This window comes from Ostrinia furnacalis, unplaced genomic scaffold, assembly GCF_004193835.3.
Source record: "Ostrinia furnacalis isolate ACB-3 unplaced genomic scaffold, ASM419383v2 OfSCF6054, whole genome shotgun sequence".
Lineage (NCBI taxonomy): Eukaryota > Metazoa > Arthropoda > Insecta > Lepidoptera > Crambidae > Ostrinia > Ostrinia furnacalis.
In genome coordinates this window covers 117,100-131,792 of record NW_021136293.1, presented here as the reverse complement: position 1 = coordinate 131,792, position 14,693 = coordinate 117,100, and the positions used below count along the sequence as shown (strand labels likewise).

The 14,693-nt window shown below is 35.5% G+C and overlaps 3 protein-coding genes across 3 annotated transcripts in view; 2 read left to right on the top strand and 1 right to left on the bottom strand.

Annotated features, from left to right (window-relative positions):
* Positions 1–40: 40 nt before the first annotated feature.
* On the top strand, positions 41–5,055 carry CCT6 (chaperonin containing TCP1 subunit 6). Its single transcript, XM_028317109.1, has 6 exons — positions 41–250; positions 406–605; positions 965–1,104; positions 1,625–1,772; positions 3,784–3,977; positions 4,086–5,055. The coding sequence occupies exons 1-6, from the start codon at positions 114–116 to the stop codon at positions 4,860–4,862; spliced, it is 1,596 nt and encodes a 531-aa protein (XP_028172910.1). The 5' UTR covers positions 41–113; the 3' UTR covers positions 4,863–5,055.
* A 186-nt stretch (positions 5,056–5,241) lies between these two features.
* Pis (phosphatidylinositol synthase) lies at positions 5,242–8,835 on the bottom strand. Its single transcript, XM_028317110.1, has 4 exons — positions 8,701–8,835; positions 8,485–8,619; positions 6,936–7,253; positions 5,242–6,629 (listed from the first exon to the last, which is right to left on the bottom strand). Exons 1-4 carry the CDS (start codon positions 8,747–8,749, stop codon positions 6,469–6,471), a joined length of 663 nt encoding a protein of 220 aa, XP_028172911.1. The 5' UTR covers positions 8,750–8,835; the 3' UTR covers positions 5,242–6,468.
* A 280-nt stretch (positions 8,836–9,115) lies between these two features.
* Positions 9,116–14,693, top strand: part of LOC114361878 (uncharacterized) — a 38,113-nt gene continuing 32,535 nt past the window's right edge. Inside the window, 1 exon segment of the mRNA XM_028317090.1 lies at positions 9,116–9,519. Within this exon segment, the coding sequence (XP_028172891.1) occupies positions 9,358–9,519 (162 nt within the window). The 5' untranslated portion in view covers positions 9,116–9,357.

Sequence of the window (14,693 nt, the reverse complement as noted above, 5' to 3'; positions counted from 1 at the left end):
AACTAAAACTGTCAAAAAACTTCTGTCTGTCTTCTATATTGTCTATGCCTCCTACACCTCGTGCACTGGAGATTCATCTATTTCATTAGTATTATTTTGAAATAAATCAAAAAATGTCTGCTATAAGTTTGTTAAATCCTAAAGCTGAGTTTGCGCGGGCATCTCAAGCATTAGCAGTAAACATTTCTGCTGCAAAAGGTATTCAAGATGTGATGAGAACTAACCTCGGTCCTAAAGGCACAATGAAAATGTAAGTTTTTGTGTTATGCTTCATATTACTGAGAATAAACTTCAGAACGTTTATTTTCACCCGTTACATTCTGATTATACGAAAACTGTGTGTATACTCTTGATAATTTGTCTGAAAATTGAATGTGAAAAGTCATATGATCGTCGTTTCATTAGGTTGGTGTCGGGGGCGGGTGACATCAAGATCACGAAAGACGGCAATGTGTTGCTCCACGAGATGCAGATCCAACACCCGACGGCTTCGTTGATCGCGCGCGCGTCCACGGCGCAGGACGACGCCACCGGTGACGGCACCACGTCCACCGTATTACTCATCGGCGAACTCCTGAAGCAAGCTGACATTTACATCAGTGAAGGTATACAAATATAAAATTTATATGTTACTACAGTTTACAATAATATATAGTTAAGATAAAATTTCTGATGATTATGTTAAAAAAGGTTCTGCCATTATCATTCATTAGTCATAAATGAATGTAAGATATTTCACGATTTCCTGCATATTCTATCTTATAAATCAACTGTTCTTAATTGCTGGATGTTCATTTCAAAGATTTTACTGGTGTAGTAACAAAGAGTAGAAAGTTATTAAATTTTTAGCGTTTAGAGTCGCATCTTAAACTTATTATCTTAGGCAGTTCGATTTTTTCAAGTTATTTATAATTTTCAAAAGAGTAGAAAGGTTTTTATTATATTTTCATTTCTATTTATCTAGGTTTGCACCCAAGGATTGTCACTGAAGGATTTGACCTGGCTCGTACCAAGGCCCATGAAGTGCTGGAATCCATGAAGATCCCAATTGAAGTCACCAGGGAAAGCTTGCTTGATATTACAAGGACCTCTTTAAAGACAAAGGTGAATATATTTTATTTGACTTTTACTCAGGTACAAAAAGTGATTTAAATCAAATTCAAATTCAAATTCAAATTTTTTATTGCATATTAAGTGTTTACAATTGGGTCTTAATCTAAACAATCCTGACAAAGACTATCAAATCTTCAGCAAGGATGCTATTGGAGTGTATAATGTGTATGTACATGTGATAATTTTCCTTTCTAGATTCTGCTAATCAAACAAAACAACATTACATGGACTTTTTATACCTATTGAAAAAGTGATTGAAACTTTACTAGAATAGTTAAACATTCTTGTCACTAGCACAGATTACTAATGCAGTTTTGTATATTTAAGTGTTTTGTTGCCAATAAAAACTTTATTATTATTATTTTAGTTTTTTCACTTATGTGTCTCAGCTATAAGCCGGTATTTCAGGAATGCACGGGCCTAAGCCAAGTGCATTCAAAATACAACTAGTGGTTTAAGTCAGTTGGTGAGGATGATCATGGTTCTGAAGATTATTATTATTTGTCCTTAGGTCCACCCCAGCCTCGCAGACGTGCTGACCGACGCGTGCGTGGACGCGGTGCTGGCCATCCGCACGCCCGGCAAGCCCGTCGACCTCCACATGGTGGAGCTGATGGAGATGAAGCACAAGACTGCCACAGAGACTACACTCGTTAGAGGTATGATTGGTTGATAACTGTTTGATGATTTAAATCACTTTACAACGTCCCTGGATGCTTGTAATTTGCTAAAATATAATGCATTTTCAAAGGAGTCTTTCGTATTTTCTAACTCTTGGTTTCAAATTATTTTAGCAGAAAGCGTCTCAAGAATACTAGACAAGAGGCAATCTAACAATCGTTATTTTATATTATTGTAAGCCAAAGTGGGAAACAAACCATGAACCATATACCTGAGGTGGAATTGTGTAAAGCAATTATCATTTGACAGTTCATAACATACGATTATTCTGTCAAACGCTTTGTTTAAGGTAATAATCATAACTAGAGATGAAACGGATATCCGGTAACTATCCGGTTGGCCGGATATCCGGCCTAAATTTACTATTCGGCCGGATACCGGATAGTAACTCACTATCCGGCCGGATACCGGATATTAAAAATCTACGAGAATTTCCTATTAATAAAATGAAATACATTAATCTTTGAGGTAAACATCAATAAAATGGCTTATAATAATGACGGCTTTTATTTAAAGTCCAAAAAGTTACAAAAAGCCATATTAAGGCCTTTAAAAAACTATTTTCTTTTTCTGGGCTATTCACTCTAATGACGAATACATAAATAGTAAATATATGTTATAGCCCGACCAGGAACATAAAAACCCTCGACATGTTGCGGAAAACTAATGGTACTGATTTCTTTTAATGGCAACAGTAACTGAAAACTTCATTGACATGTCACCTTGCATGTCAATAATTTAACTGTCTATTGCTGTCAAAGTGTAAACATACTTTATTTTAAAGTGCAATTGATTTTGTGAGTTAAAAATGCTGAAAACTTTTTATAGTCGTGAAAGAAAAGTGGTTCACTATGTGTTAAAGTATTTGTCGAAGAGAAATACTAAGGGTTCGGACAATATTTTCATTGAATAATGTTTCCAACAAAGTTGTCAAATTGACTGACATGTTTATCGTATAGTACAGTCCACTATGAAAATTAGTTGTGGTTTGTTTCAACTACCTATTTTAAAGTTTTTTGTCACTTTGTAAGTGTTGAATTTTATGTGTTTGACGTTCATAAGTGCCACTTGTGGTCTAAACTGAATAAATACTTTTGATTTTGATTTTTTATGGAATTGGGAAAGAAGTACCGAGTTTGAAGCGTTGATTAGCAGACATTGTAGTTGAATATTCAAGTTCTGAATTTGATTATTGATGAATAATAAAATAAACCCTACTAGCTCGATTGATGGTTTCATTTAATTTATTTAAACCAGGTTACCTATTATACATATAATATTGTTTCGTTAATTTATGAAAATATCAAATTAGCCCGTAATCCTGAATCTTGGTACATAAAGTTAGCCTATTAATTTAACACAGGTACGACTGTACTCAGTGTTGCACTATCAAATGCAAATGACGCGCCTCTATGCCAGGGTTTTTATGTTCCTGGTCGGGCTATAAGTCGAAATATTGACAAATAAAATAGGTGATCTTTTTTTACTGATGGTCTGATGTCATGATGCAGTTCAGTCAGATTACGCAGCAAGTAAACTAATTTAATTTTCGCTATTCAATCACACACTCACGATGGCAACCGAAATCGCCCGAATTGATCTGCCCCCTAGACAAGTGGCAAAATCTGACATTCTATTCGGACTGATTCGATTTTCGAAAAGTGTGACGCGTTTCGCGTTCAAAGCACCTGTGCGGCGCTAAACTCATCACGACATGCAACGAGACAATGGGCCAACTATCCGGCCGCCGGATATCCGGCTATCCGGCCTAGCAGCTGGCCGGATATCCGGTATCCGGTATCCGGCCAAACAACTATCCGTTTCATCTCTAATCATAACTGACTTTATCGTACGTTATGAACTGTCAAATGATTAAAATTGCTTTACACAATTCCACCTAAGATTTACCTACATGTAACTGTATAGTCTGAAAATAATTGTGTGAGAATGTAATCATGTCATTATTTAATTTTTATTTTTTTATTTTAGGTCTAGTATTGGACCACGGCGCGCGTCACCCAGACATGCCCAAACGCGTCGAGAATGCATACATTCTCACTTGCAATGTATCACTGGAATATGAGAAAACTGAAGTCAATTCAGGTTTCTTCTACAAATCAGCTGAGGACAGGGAGAAACTGGTTGCTGCTGAAAGGGACTTCATTGACCAGAGAGTCAAGAAGGTACGAAAAATTACTAATGAACTTAGAATGATTATTTGTACCAGTTCTCTTATTGATATCTCTGAATTCCAGGAAAAAATCTCATAGTTATTGTACTATTATTTTCAGATTATCGCTCTAAAGAAGAAAATCTGTGATGGCACTGACAAGAGCTTTGTAGTTATCAACCAGAAGGGTGTTGATCCTCTATCTTTGGACGCTTTGGCGAAGGAAGGCATTGTGGCTCTCCGCCGCGCCAAGAGGCGCAACATGGAGCGCTTGGCTCTGGCTTGCGGCGGCACCGCCATGAACTCCGTCGACGACCTCACCGAAGAGTGTCTGGGTTACGCGGGACTGGTCTATGAACACGTTCTTGGAGAGGACAAATTTACGTTCGTTGAACAATGCAAGAACCCCATGTCCGTCACGATCCTCATCAAGGGCCCCAACAAGCACACTCTGACGCAAATCAAGGACGCCGTCCGTGACGGTCTGAGAGCCATCAACAACGCTATCGACGACAAATGCGTCATCGCGGGCGCAGGCGCCTTTGAAATTAAGGCTAATATGGAGTTGCAGAAGTATAAGGATACCGTGAAGGGCAAGTCCCGTCTTGGCATCCAAGCTTATGCTGAAGCCTTGCTGATCATCCCCAAGACTCTAGCTATCAACTCCGGTTACGACGCGCAAGACACGATTGTCAAGCTCCAGGAGGAATCGCGCCTCAGCCCCGACCCGATCGGCTTGGACTTGAGTTCCGGGGAAGCTGTGAAGCCCGCAGACATGGGTGTTTACGACAACTACATTGTCAAAAAACAAATACTCAACTCCTGCTCGGTCATCGCGAGCAACCTCCTCCTCGTGGATGAGATCATGAGAGCGGGAATGAGCAGCCTAAAAGGATAATACAATGAGAACTTTATTTTAACACTTCGACTAAATTTCGCTCACAAAATGTGCTTTATGTTTAGTATTACTACCACAGCATTTTATGTTTGCATTACATACATTTTCTTCATTTATTATAAATGCTAAAAATGTGCTATGAGTATAGCATGCACTAATATTAACTATTTTACTAAATACATGCCTTAATTTAGTAATGTCTTCTTTATTTACTTAAATAATTTATGTATGTTGGAAATTAAAGAAAAACTGACTTTAAAAGTAATTTATTACCATTAAACACAATCACATAGATCAACATAATTATAATATTTATTTGTAGGTATTTTAAAATAGAGGCCATGACACTTCACAAGATGTTAGTTACTTATCCTTATTGTATTTGATTGTTCCTTCAAATTCTTTGGAAATACTTAAACACTAACAACAGAGTAATCCCCAACTATTATTCCAACACAACATACAATAATTGAACAGTTCCAAGTCTAGTTGGTCACCTACCAAGTCCTATGTAAACACATCTTACTATGAGGAAGCTAAGATTTTTTTTTAGTTAATTTATTCGAGTATTACATTCCTTTACCCATACCTCGTATTTCGTGTAGAAAGTGTCTCAGAAAGTAGACTATTGCTGAGATATAGTCACTATAATGACCGATATATTTTATGACTTCTAGTTTTCTTAAAATACTATTGTTCTTTGATTCAAAACTTCTGAATGTTATGTTTTCTGAGTCACCCTATATTATAAAATTTCAATCCCTCTTCAATATAAACTATAATTTTCTTATTATTGCATTAATTAAGTTTAAAATAACAATAACAACACCAATCACTAAACACAGACTACGTAATATCTTAGATATAGTATAAATAAATACATACATAAAATATACAACAAATAATAAGCGACTGGGTAACAAATCACATACAACAGTGGTAAAAAAATTAAAAAATCAATGATTTTTTAAAACACAATGGTTAACTTAAATGCAAGTAGATTTATATCTTGGAATAATGCTGTAATACTTTATGCTTTAGCACAATTTGTACAAAAATAATAATATTTGGCCACTATAAAAATGGTAGATCTTGATAATCTTCAGTTCAACAACCGCATGCTCGGTAAAATAAAGGCGCATCATTTTGTAATGTTACCTACTACCTACTGCCTTTGTTGTACTAAACATGTCTGATTATTTAGATATCCCCAGTCCTTGTCAAATCTTAATGTGATGTAATATCAGCTATAACTTCAAAACAATGCATTGGCTTTAATATCAATCTTTCTTAAGCTTAGCGTCCACATGTCGGTATCGTACGCATCGGACGTATCGCACGCAACGGATCGTAGTATTATTTATATGGAAACTCATATAAGTGCTATCTTATGTCATTATTACACACTGTAAAATCCTGGTTTTCCTAAATAAATAAGTGCGTCCACCTGTCCGCATCGTCCGTTGCGTACGATACCGACAAGTGGACGCTTAGCTTTATTCAGAGCCAAATATAACGAAATAATTTGTGGAATAAGATCACTGGGGTAAATTGGAAGTCTGGGTAATATCTGCAGCAGAGACATCATCGAGGTTTGTTAAATCCCTTAATTGGTTTGTTTGGCAGCGATTTCAGCTCGCTCATTGACGTCGATTGTGGCCAGGTTCAGGGAAGCGACGCCCATGTGCAGTATCGTGATGCCAGTCTTGACGACGGCGACAGGCATGCTCACGAGCGCAATCAGCTTGAACAGCCCCATGCCCAACACTGAAATAGAAAGAAACGTAAATATTATACCATGTGTAATAAACATATTATAAAGCTTATGTTTATAAAAATACTGATTAATATCGCTAGTGCGGCATAAGTAACACATCACGTCTATACATTGATGGTGAAGGCAGCCGAAAAATGTGTCAAATATCTGCAGTTTTTATGGACAAGTGCTGCGGCAGCGGCGGCACTTAAGTGATAAGACAGATTACTGAATACTGCTTTAAGCAGTAGCATCATCATAACACCAGGACCTAGGACTCAACAATAATTTTTACTTGATTAATATTGTTTAATTACCTGTAGGTCCGGTATAGAAGTACATCACATACAGAGCCGCATAAAATGCTTCATTTCCGGCGCACATGCAGAACAGAACGGTTTTGTTCATGTAGTAGAGGCGCATGATAGGGTTTCCCGACATGTCTATGAATTTGTGGGACGTCTTCCCCTGCAGAGTTGTGGTGTGGAGATACAGCCAGTGGCCGGTGATGTCTATGGCCATGGACAGTTGGAACCAGAAGGTGTACTGCGGGTAGAAGGTCGCGAGGGTCATCATGAGGCAGCTAGTGCCGGCGCGGTCCGTAAGCTGGTCCAACATAGCGCCGAATTTTGTACCTGAAATCACAGAGTAAATTGTATTGAATAACAGGTATGTTTAATTGAAATGCGTAGCATATTTTGTGTGGTGGGTATGGAGACTTGGGCATTCTGTAAGGCAGGAATCACATTGACCGGCGCGAGTCGGCGCGCAGTGCAGCGTCCGTTCGGCCAAAATGCGCGCGTCTGCGCGCGTATCCGCTGGAATACGCTCGGAGCCGACCGGCTTTCGACGCATGCTCGCGCATCCGTCCGGATTGAAATGTCATTTAATCAGTTATGAACTGTTAATAAAATACTATTTTCTTTACGGCCGTGTAATGTGCGCTCCGACGCGCGCCGGTAAATGGGTATTGTCCCTAAGTTTTTAACAGATTGACACTCTTTTATTTCAGTGATTCAATGCATGTCTACATGTTTGTTTATCTTAATCCATAACTACTGAAGACATAAAAAATGGATGTGATTAGTAGTTTGTTTTTTATTTTCAAAAGATAGTGCTGCAACTTTTGTTCTGCAGGGAATCTTATTTATAGGAACAATTTTTCTATTATTGAAAGAAAGAAAGAAAAATGTAATGTTAAAATTTATATCTATCTGTGTTACATCCTAATATTTTTATGGTATACAAAAAGTTAGGCTTAAGATAAGTATTTTATAGATAACTTCTTCAGACGGGTAAAATATCAGAATGTAAACAGGACCAATATTTTTTATCTGATTAGACATGCTAGTTTACGTTGGTAACAAAAGTAACATGATCATAAACTTAAGTATCTATTCAGTAGGGCTTTGATAACCCTCATGCCCAAGTTTTATATACCCTGTAACACTATTTATGTCTAACAAATTCCTATGTGATATTTTGATGTATGAGATACAACTAAGTTCCAGCCAATAACAAAATATAGGAATAAAGTTGTAGGCAAAAGTTTGAATAAATAAGTTTTAGCACAGTGCTTCATTTCTTATAGATAAAGCAATGCCCTTACTTTTAATTATATGCACATAATTTTGGCAATGTCAATTAGTCGTGAGTACAATAGGTCATCTTCAAAACTCATTTACATATTTTGTAAAGATAATTGAATTTTAAGTCATGTATAGCTGAACTTATATCTTTTAAATAATTCAAAACAAAATAAACTGAATCATGTTTAAATTTAACATTACAACCATGCATGTACTATACATTTCTAATTCAATTAAAAGATACCTTACAACCAAGGGCAACAAACACAATACTTACTTTGATTGAAGAGTCTGGCTGCATGACCATCAAAGGCATCAAGTAATGCAGAAGTAACGTAGCAAGTACAAGCTACAATGCAGTGTGTCGGCATATAATACAGCGATATAATAAGAAGAATAACCCTGGCGAACCCTGAAACAATAAATTTGGACCAATAAAGTAAACAATGAGCTGAAACTATGATACAGTCTTATTTGAGTAATAATATCTTACCAATAATGTTGGGAACAAATAAGAAAATGTTTTCCTTTGTTTCAGTCATTTTCGTAGATAGTTTTTAGTCCGTAAATTATTATTTTCGCAAAACAAGAATCTGCGCTGCGGTTCTTCTTTCGGAAAATCAATAAATGTTTATTTTTTTAATTTCGCTTCGATGACATTTCACTAGGTAGGGCTTGACGATATGTCTTAATCGAATTATGAAAAGAATGAGCTACCAAAAATTACGGAAAAGCATTTTCAACCCTACGCATAGCTCAGCTCCCATTCAGTGTTGCCATGTTCATGACTAATTATCTACAAACGTAATTATGAATGTGGTGAAAATTGGAACCTTCAAAAACTACATGTATTTGACAGATTTACTTGCAAGTAGCGCCATCATTCGTGTAAACAAGATATCTGTTCATTGTTTTATCCTTGCTTTGCCAGAGGGCGTTTGTGTAGTCGTTAAAAATGTTAGTCGAAAGCTGTCGAAAATGATGAATTCGGTTTTGCAAATTTTAAGAACTTTAGATATGTTGTAGAAAAATACTAAATCATGATGATTTAATAGCTAGGTTGTGTAAAATTATATTAAAAACGGGGTAGAGAGTGATTTGGTGTGTAAAAGTCATAAGACTTGTGTCATCTGACTGCTCTTCCTTCAAGATGGCTCCTCCGCCGGAATATGATAAGGAACCGAAAGCCCCGGATAAAAGTGCCGTAACAATAGCTAATGATGACTCCAAACTTCTTCACAACATCGTGAATGACCAGCAAACCAATTCGGATCACAAACCTTCAAATACGGCTGCCAACACTGAAGTTGAGGTGAGCGGGTTTAATGTCTTTTTTAATTTGAGATTTTATTTGTTTGTTCTATCTAAATCCTGTCCATCATTTTACTGTAGCGTTAAAATGCTATTATTCGTGTATTTTGCATGATTATAAACTTGCGGAAACCGCAATTATGCAGGTAAAAATGGCGAAAGACGTCAAAAATAATGCATTTGTGTGTACCAATTACCAAATGGTAACACGGGCATGCGATTTAGACGTACACAGTGAAGAAACTACGATGATGATTGTTATTAAAAATTGTTACACAGCGACACATTTTCACTCAAAATAATATTGTAGAATGGCCAAAAACTCAGAAGTTGTTCATTGTATCCAAAATGTAGTGTAAAAAAGTGGAGAAAAATAGATAGTGACTATTTGTAACTCATGTCCATGAACTTTTTTAATTCCTATTATATTTTACTGTAGATTACTGCCCAATTATGATTTTTAGTTACTCTATTTACCATAATCAGTCAAACTTGCTAAATAGAAATCAATAAACTTTATTGTGATCACTACACACAAACAAGTTTTTACTGTGGACTTCATGAACATAAGTACCGTAGGTAGGTAATATTTAAGTACATGAACGTAAATATTGTTCCTATCACGGACAGGGAGCTTTAGAAATTATATTGTACGCATAAAAAAAAATTAAATATTTTTACTTTCTGGTTTTTGTTTGTATAATTTGACTGTATTAAGACATGTTCCATAGAAAATTCCTACTGAATTACTCCTAATTTTATTACTATTTACCCTACTTTATTGATTTCATTGTATTGTACTGAATCTTATTGCCAACAAATAGTTTAAACTTACAACAATACGGTCTTAAAATTTTAATTATGTAGATATCACATTTTTGTCATACAATTTAATTAAGTTTTTTATACATTCAATATTGTATGGAATACTTCTTCTATTGACCATTTACAATCAATTTTTCAATCAAGGCTATTATCTGTAGAACAAGTTTGAAATATTGCCAGTTTTTTTATGGAAAATATAAATGGTTGTTGTATTTAATTAAAAAAAAAAAGCTATCAATAAAAGTATGAAATTAATTAAATATAATAATTGATTACATTTATCATCATGACGTAATAAACTAAAATTGTGTGATACTATCACACAGTTTCCAACCAGGTATTATTAGCAATAACAATTTAAAGTAACTAAAATCTACCCATTTATTTAAATAAAAGAGCATTGAGTTTAACTGATGCTGTGTAGGTTTTTTATGTCGGCCCTTTGGTGTAGTTGTTCTAAAACAGTCTACTATGCCGATAGGTCCCGGGTACGATTCCCGGCCAGGCAGAAATTGAAATGATGAATTTTAATTTCTATGGCGGGTCTGGGAGTTACTATAATATGTATTTAAAAAGTATATTTATGTAGTATTATCCGTTAAGCTAGCACCCATAACACAAGCATATTAATTGCTTACTTTGGGGCTAGATAGCGCTGTGTGAAATTGTCCAAAGATATTTATTTATTTACCATAGAAATCATATTCTTGCTTCGACTTATTTGTCATAAATTATTTACTGATTTATAATGCAGTTTCCTCAAGGATCAGCTGAATATTAATTATAATCAGTAATGAATAAACCTGAATATTGTGTCCTTGATTCCTTTGACAAGTATGCTTAATGTTGTTTATTAGGTATCAACTTTATCAAGTGATGCAATCCTGAAAAACCTGAATAAATAATATAATTATAATTCCATATTAAGTTTTTACAGCTCATCTGGCCAGTATGCGGAGTGTAGGCTAATTCCTCTATTCGCCTCTGTCTAAGGGAGGTCCATGCTTCGTGCAGTGTAAACTAGATAAATTATTAGTATGATGATAGTTTTAAGAAATTATTAGATAAAATCTTTTTTTTTTAATTTTTTTTTTATTAAGGAAACAAACAGCATGAATTGATACATGATTTAGTTAGACATCCTTTTATACATGAAAGTAGACGAGTTCTACTATATTTTTAGCATATTATTGATTGCCTGCTGATGAAATGCTTTTTCTCATAAAGCAACTGACGGTAATTTAAAAGCAATTAGTCAGGTACATATGAAATCTTTGGACATTCCATTGTACATTTATTTGTAAACAAACAAAAGCTAGCCAGTTAGATTGACACAAGTAGGTTTTTGGACACATGTCCAGATCCAGAAGCCTCTAATTTCACATTATTAATATGTTATTTTAAATTATATCTCTGGTGCATTAGCCAACGGATCTTAGATCCATTAGAATAAAATAATAAAAATCCATCTTCAGCCTCCATTGCTTCTATTGGAAATAGGAATACCTGTTGGTTTATCCCACCCATGTTATTCTTACAAGCTTAAGACTAGTAATAAGACAGCAAAAGGGTTGAAAACAATATTTATAACTGGTATACATACACATAGCATCCACAGAGATGCAGCTTCTACAAAATTGAATTTTCAGTACTTTGTGGAATACTCATACACTAGTATCCAGTGAAGAGAGGCTATGAGGGGTTATGTAGTGTGATTTCCCCGATTTTGTAACTGGTGTGGTCAGTGGTCAACTCAATATACAATGTCTTCAGGTGATTGGTGCAACGATGTTTCGCTTTAGATCTCGATTCCCATTGTCTTTAGCTTTTAAACTTGAAAAGCGTTTAAAATGTAAATGGTACGAGTTACGAAGGAGTCACTCCTTCCCCCACTAGCCACGTACTTTTTATAAGTCAACCTCAGAGGACAAAAAGAACCCGCTTCTCCTGTCCCTCTTATCTTGAGCTTCCTTTCGTCTACGAGAAGTCTTACGAGACCCACGACGCCTATACAGTGGAGTAGAAAGAAATCACCCACCCACCCCCCTTCCTAAGTCAGAGATCTCCTTTTTTACGTCGGGAAATGCTTTGCGAATATCCGACTGGGCTCACTGGCCGATACGGGCGGATAAGTGGATTATCAGTGGAACTCCCCGTCAGAAGGGCCTCCTAAGGTGACCTGATCGGACCACAGGCTCACTTTGTCTTGCCATTTTGAGCTGACCTTAATCTGTACTAAAATTCCGTAGCACTTACATTTACGCATTTTGATACAAAGCTTGTTTATAGCGTCCAACAATTGCGGTTATAACATTAAGTTTCCTCAGTGAACGTTGGTAATTAAAACAATGCAATTCACTCGAAATGTACCGTTGTGTAAAANGTAAATGGTTATAATGAGAACAGAGACGTGTGTGTTTCTTACTTTGAGTTAGTAAGTATCATTGTAGCATATAAATTTAGCGGCGATACAATTGAAACGGTTTACTTGTTTTGTTAGCACCAGATCAATTGGTTCTACGAAAGAGATGAGCATTTATTTTTCCATTGCGCTAAATTTCTTGTCTGAAAAATGACGTAATATCCTTAGTTTTTGCTGCCCACTGTTGGAACTGCATTGCAGACAGTATGCAGTCGAAAATTTTATTAGAAAATCGGAAAAGTAGCGGTGTTGAGTTGATGGTAAATTTTTATTGTCTTAGATTGCGCTCTATTGAATTCTATTATCCTTTGACCTTTATACATATTTCATTTATTATAAAAGCTGTGAGCTTACATACTTGAAGTCTTTTATTCATCCATTAACCTCACGAGAAAAAGTTGGTACTTAATGACATTAAAAAAGTTTTAGATATTATGTTGTATTGAAGTACCTAATTACGTACATAACTATTTATTCTGTGATAATACCTAAAAAAAGTCACATAACTTTAATATAAATGAACAAACACAAATTCCTGTTAACTGGGCAGGAAGATATTCCCTGGATAATAAGGTTTGGTTGGTAATGTCGACGTAGATCGAATAATATTTACATTTATTCGATTACTATTAAATTCGTATCCTTCACAAACATTTACAAATAATCTAACCTTGTTATAATATTTATTGTCATAGTATTAATAACAGATAGGGAAAAACAACATTACAATATTATTATATCAATTTTTACTAGGTTTGTCGTGTAGAACGGAACAGATGGCTCGCTGAAAATAGCAAGGCATCCATACAACAGCCTCATCAATTTTTTGTCGCAGATTGACGAGCTCGAAACTAGTAGGTAACTTCTCATTTCGGGATTACAATACAATAGTGGCGTCAACAAAAAATATAAAACCGCGACTCGCGATTGAAATTAGAAAAATAATCCAAGTTTAAAATACACTCAATGGTAAAACATGCAAGTTTATTGCGTTTTAATGATTTATTATGTACCTTCAAGGCTGTAGGAGTTTGTGTTTTTATAATTCGCATCAATCTCCATTTATTATTGAAAACCTGCGGATACTTTTTTTAAAAGAACCTTTTGTAAAATTAAACGGCACGCGGCGGGTAGCAATAAAATAACACTTCTTACATAGCCCGGGATGGTTACTAAATCTACCGCATGAAATGCAGTCTCAAATAAATTTATACCGCAAGCGAAAAATGTTCTACGATCACGCTAAAGTTCATTATTATTCTGGTTTAATTGGACATTCCGGTAGTTATTTTTCCGTGAAAGCGGTAATACAACTAATGTCGTTAATGGTGTACGTACCTACAATTTGTTTTGCAATAATTTAATATCCTAGTAAGTAGGCGGTCGCAGACAGTTATTGTGCTAGTTAGGCAGACAATGTCATATAGTAAAGTGTATTAGTTGCTAAGGTTACGAATTATTTTCACGTAAGTTACTATTTTTTAATATTCCGTAATGGATTGTACGCTTTAGTGCTCATATTCATTTTAATCACATATTAATATAGAGTTATAATAAACTTATTACAGTAATTGATTTGTGTCTTACATTTTGGCTGTATGCATCTGATACAGTTAGCGTTAAGCGGTCATCTTGACCTGGTTTTATATTTCGTTGGGTTTAGAATGGCCGCGCGGNGATCCACCGTGCGCGGGCCTAGATGGTTAACAATGGACGTGTCCTGTTTTCGTCATTATAGATTTTACCTGTTTATCCCCATCTCGACCCTTGCGCTTGTTAACAGAGGATTCATACTTGTTACCTGTACAATCTTTACCGGGAACTGTTCATCATATTTCTATACCACTTCTTTTTGTCTAGCAACAATGTTATCAAAATCTGTTATTTTAGGAAACCGTGCTCATTACGTTCCCTAAAACTTTTTTTTT